Here is a 5,747-nt window from a genome sequence, read left to right on the forward strand (position 1 = left end):
GGCACGCCACAAACCAACAGAGAAGCCGACCACGACGCAATACAGATCAAGAACGGGCCAATCAGAATCCAGGTTACAGCGCAAAGGCTGCTCTTTGTAGACCATATAAACGCAGGCACAAAGAGAGGAACTACCCAACCAACAGCGCACTGAAGATGTCTCCTCGAATGGTGACGAAACGTTTGCGAATCAATTGCCAAGCTCGGCGAACAGATCAACAGCCACCTGATCAATTACCAACTAATACACCCGAGCTACCAACAAAACAAAACATTTTGGGAGATTGATTGTTGCCCTGTCGACTCAAGGTCTCAGCCACTTGATAGTTTCTATATTTGCGTTGTTTGTTGTTGCTAAACCCGAGCTACCAATATTCCAAAACATTCTGGGAGATTGATTGTTGCCCTGTCGACTCAAGGTCTCAGCCACTTGATAGTTTCTATATTTGCGTTGTTTGTGCTCTTGTTGCTAATATCACATATTCTTGTGGAAGAGAGCTTTTAAACGCCTTTCAAAGTTTTTGGCACCAATCAGTTCAGTTTTACACAGAAAGGCAGGCAAAATGTTAATAAGGTGAAATCGCGATCTAGAACCCAGGCTCTCATGGACCCCTGAAAGCGCCGTGGTCTGGAATGAGCTCATGGCTTATAGTAACACATGATTTCCCCTGCAGCTGTTGGTTAAAGCTTCCCGAAAAAACGGCAATTTTATTACTTTCACTATCATATACCACAAAAATAAAAATGAACCCAGGGCTTCCAAAGGCATATTTTTATGCGTCAACATTGGTTTAGCACAAAACGAGTACAACATCCACCTCCCCCCTAACGTGATTTGATGAATAGCCGCTTATTACCCAGTCAATTTCTTATGTGAATCTGATTGAGTTTTTTATATTCTGATGCAAAATGCTACAGTCACCGTGCATTACAATTCCTTATAGACATCACATCCCAGTAGTTCTTCGTAAGGAGCATAACTGCCTTAACTGGGTCCTCTCTCATCACTCACTAGGTACATTTAGAGTTACGGGTATTCCTAAGTTCGAACAATAAACGTACACTCCGTTAAGCGCTGAAACGTTCACAATAAAAATTGCTTACTTATAGAATCATGTTTTCTTTCTAATCCGTTTCGCCTGAACCTTTCCTTCGGCGTATGTGCGTGTGGAGAATGGAGGAAGCTAAGTTTTAACCCGGACAAAAAAGGAACTATAATTTGATCCGGCAGGTCCATACGATGCACTAGAAGGAATTCACTCTCATCACAAATGATAGGCCACCTTGACCAAACTATTCACTGGGTCTTCAAGTACTGTGCCTTTATCTTAACAAGCTATAACGGAGAAAGTGAAAAGCTCTCCGACAGTTTTTGAGCAGCATGTCCGTTTATTCATGCATTCCTTGCTAAACATTTCTGTGTAGAAACTGCGCCTGCAATTTTCAGTTTTGGGACTTTATTCGAAAATATCAAGGTGACGTGTACGAAACATTGAGTATTACTGAGGAATATCCGTAAAGGTTCAGTGCCAGGAAAATGTGCAATCACCATGCGCAAATAAGGGTCGTTGATGTTTGGCCATCCGTCACTCGTAAAAGTGAAGCTGCAGATAAGTGGCTATGTCATAACAGAGACTACATATTGGTAAAGATTCCTGATGAGTATTAAGCGGCTGTATTGAGTCTTTTGTCTGAATAACACTTAGGCTGCCTGGGTGTTGTCCTCCCATTGGTTCACTTACTTTCCTGTCTCTGTATATCTCTCTGTACAACCATCCGCTCCTCCGTATCTATCTATCTATCTATCTATCTATCTATCTATCTATCTATCTATCTATCTATCTATCTATCTATCTATCTATCTATCTATCTATCTATCTATCTATCTATCTATCTATCTATCTATCTATCTATCTATCTATCTATCTATCTATCTATCTATCTATCTATCTATCTATCTATCTATCTATCTATCTATCTATCTATCTATCTATCTATCTATCTATCTATCTATCTATCTATCTATCTATCTATCTATCTATCTATCTATCTATCTTCTATCCTATCTATCTATCTATCTATCTATCTATCTATCTATCTATCTATCTATCTATCTATCTATCTATCTATCTATCTATCTATTATCTATCTATCTATCTATCCACCTGTCTCTCCATCTGTCTTCGTGTATGAATGTACGTATGTATGTATGTACGTATATTAGTATGTATATATCCTACAGATATTCAATATACACATCCTATTTCTATCTAGTTCGAACAGATAACCCTGCGTCTCCTCATCTTGCGTGCATTACATCTACCTTCCTTCTTATTAAGACCGTCGCCACGTGTATGGCAAAAATGTACAGACATCAGTCCAGCCCGGATGCAGCCGAATGTATAATTGTCGGTACCGAAAATTCTGCACTCTATATCTTTGACCCGGCCACTTATGCTGTTCTGACAAAGGTAAGCTGTAAAAACTAAATCTCGGGTTTATTACAGCTATTAAAAATGAGTCGTGATTTTGGAACCAACTTTACGGATACCGCAGTGATTCCATGGAAAGAGGCCACCAAACAAAGGAGTTTCTTGGTACTCCCACCAAGTATACAGCTTTCTTCAGTGGCACTACATATTCTGGAAGTTCGATGCCTCAGATCATTTGAAGTTGCTCATATAGTTGTGTAAGGATACAAAGCAAACAACTTTCCGATGATTGTCGGTTAGTCGCGCAATACTGTGGTACACTGTGACCTGTGTGGACATTTTATAGTCCCCGAGACATTTTAATTCTTACTTGTGGACATTTTATAGTCCCCGAGACATTTTGAATTCTTACTCGCTGAGAGTATCATCCTGAGTGACAGTCCTCACTGGCGTCTTGGCACAGGTATTTTGCCTAACCTACTTCTCGGAAAACAAGCGTTAGATTCGTCTCTGTCTGTTGTTCTAGAATAACCCATCCAGGATGGGTTGGGTCGGTTGTAGGTTGGGCCTTGGGTCAGACAACCATATCAATAACGCGTTAGAAAGTTTGCCTTTTCAGACACAAAAAGAGGTATGTTCCAATCGCACTGGCTAAACTGAGCCAGTACATGGGATTTTAGTAATTTATATCTCAACAGGGCCCAGAATTTTAACTCCTGATGACATATAGTAAGAATAGAAGTCATATTTATTGCTCTCTTACTTTGGTGAGTACTAATCTGAATAACCATGTGGGAACGGAATAAGGACTTTGTAGATGAATTGCAAAGTCAAGTTATTTAAGAGTTCTGACTGTCACTTCAGAGCAAACATCCCGCTCTACTCAGTGGTCTAACCGTTTGTTAATTGCTCCCCAGTTCTTTACCGCAACGCTTTCGTTTCCTTGAATATCACATCTTCAGTGCGCTGAAGATGTCTTCTCGAATGGTGACGAAACGTTTGCAAACCAATTGCCAAGCTCGGCGAACAGATCAACAGCCACCTGATCAATTATCATATTTTAGAGCTCTTCTCGCACTTGACCAAAGATTTTGTAAGCTATAAATGTCAGTCTTCATTATTCATCTACGTGCAACCGCTTTTTGTTCAAATTGTACAAATGAGTATTTGGACATCGCAATCACCTAAATGGTTAGTTGCAGGTTCTTTTCTTTGTAACATCCGTTTCAACTGTAGCACGCTTTCTATGCCTAATTACCACACCACTAGAAGAGAACATGACGCCTGGGATACTGCCAGGTTGCCTAAGCCTAGACAGGGGAGGTCAGTAGGCAGAGGTCGGGTTCGAACCACAGACCATACGATCAGTACATTCGCGCTCGAACCAGTGAGCCATCTCTCCGTCTCATAATGTAAACAGTGGTGATACATCACTGTTCCCACTAATTTTACTTCTATTCTGAAAATAATGGAAATGGTTTGTCGGCTCACTTGGAATTAATTTTATTCATTGGAAACGTTAATTACTAGAGGGTTTCTTTGAGTTGTCACGGTCACATTAGGAAGATTGCACCCTTCAAGTCGGCCAGTACCAGAGCCTTTATCTTTTACGATAATATTCAAGCAAAATGTTTTTGATATGAAGCGATTTTTTCTCTCAGTTGAAAATTCATCCTTAAGTGAAGCCAATCTATTCTAAAAAACATAGGAGCACTGCACAGTCGTTTCATCCTCACTGGGAATTATCGGTAGCGTACACCGGAAGAAACTGAGGAGAGCCTCAACCCCCAGCCTTCCCGGTGATAGATTTAAACCTTGACTATTTGGTGGCAAGCGGTTTAAACAAACCACTAGCGTGTATGATTGCGCGTATCCTGTTAGCGGAATAACAAGTGAACAGTTAAAATAAACCCATAGAATAAATTCCACATTTGGGGGTGAATTTAGAGCGTTTACGTAGAACCAAGAGGCGTGTTGTGGCAAATCTTTGACAAAAAACTAAACAGTGCTGATACATTTTCGAAGATCAACTACCCTTCCGCTTGTATTCTATTCTCTGTGGTCTGGCAGTGCTGATTTTTGGGTCTTCAGTACCTTATTCTGGTACCACCTAAACCAGAGCTCCAATGGAAAAAAAGTAACCGAAGATACAGAGTGGAATTATGTAGTTAAAGTCACTAAAGTGCATTTTTTCTAATTAATTTGTGGCCATTTCTTAAGGGGCATGAGAAGTTGATGTATTTTCGGATGTTTTGAAATATTATGGTGCATATTAAATCAGACCAAAAGAAGACGTTTGCACCAAAACACAAATATGATAAGCACAAAAGAGTTTTACCCCAAATGAAATCTTTTTGAAGACGAATCTACTGGGAAGTAGTCCTTCGAAGACAGGCTAGAATCACAAAAATCGGACCAAAAACGACCGTTCACTACCCAATTTCTTATCTCTACAGACATGTCCCCTCCATTGAGATACTACTATTTTATATTCCATTGTTCATCACTAATACAAGAAAACCCATGTAATTAAAGCACCGCATTATGCCGCTGGATGATAAACTACGTAGCGCGTACACCGCTTCCGAATCTTTCGAAATCCGTCCAACATTGTCAGCCTCAGTGAACGGCAGTTTTAAAGTTTTAAGCACTACTCGATATCTATGCTGATGCGACGTTGGAAGAGCAATTTTGTCCTATATATTCTCTCTGCCCACAGTACATTTATGGCAGCACTTATTCTGTGGCAGTTACCTATTAAAACCTGTTCGATTTCGGTGAATGCTTAAGCAACTGAATTCTTCATTCAAATTTAGGTCGAGTTTTTGCGGGCATTCTTGTCTTACCATTGAATGTGAATCTTTACTGATAGTCCCAGTTTTGGAAAGGTAGTTTGTTCTATGCAGAGAAAGTGTGGCGTTGTAACTATATGTATCCTTGAAGCCGAAGCAAGCAGACAGGGTAGAGCCCCGGAAAATTATGCGGGACTCTGTGAGTTTCCGTTAGAATTTGACGTGTATTCTGGTTAGGACCTGGTCTGAGTTATGACAAACTTGAGTGTTATGCGTCTTCGTGTAAGCGAATGATTCGCCAGTGGACCCGATTCTACCTGGCCACATGCGGAAACATAACTCGTTCTATCAGTAACCTTGCTGGCACGGTTTAAATGATTTACTGAGTGGATTTTTGATATTGCCTCTAGGTCGGCTGGATTGACGAATTTCATACACTTTTGTAATGTACTACTCATTAGGTTGCTGAAAATCTGTCTACAGCCCACGACCGGTTTCGCCCTTTTTTTTTGGGGGGAGGGGAC

General features: G+C 40.5%; 2 protein-coding genes across 2 annotated transcripts in view; one reads left to right on the plus strand and one right to left on the minus strand.

Moving 5' to 3' along the window:
• Positions 1-3,488, minus strand: part of T265_09213 (hypothetical protein) — a gene marked incomplete at both ends in the record, with an annotated part of 6,282 nt that extends 2,794 nt beyond the window's left edge. Inside the window, 2 exons of the mRNA XM_009175226.1 lie at positions 135-225; positions 3,439-3,488. Of these exons, the coding sequence (XP_009173490.1) occupies positions 135-225; positions 3,439-3,488 (141 nt within the window). The remainder of the gene's footprint in view (positions 1-134; positions 226-3,438) is intronic.
• T265_09212 (hypothetical protein) overlaps positions 1-5,747 on the plus strand; it is a gene marked incomplete at both ends in the record, with an annotated part of 26,449 nt that overhangs the window by 6,253 nt on the left and 14,449 nt on the right. The window contains 2 exons of the mRNA XM_009175225.1: positions 2,339-2,470; positions 3,634-3,754. Of these exons, the coding sequence (XP_009173489.1) occupies positions 2,339-2,470; positions 3,634-3,754 (253 nt within the window). The remainder of the gene's footprint in view (positions 1-2,338; positions 2,471-3,633; positions 3,755-5,747) is intronic.

This window comes from Opisthorchis viverrini (genome assembly GCF_000715545.1).
Source record: "Opisthorchis viverrini unplaced genomic scaffold opera_v5_266, whole genome shotgun sequence".
In the NCBI taxonomy this organism is placed as follows: Eukaryota; Metazoa; Platyhelminthes; class Trematoda; order Opisthorchiida; family Opisthorchiidae; genus Opisthorchis; species Opisthorchis viverrini.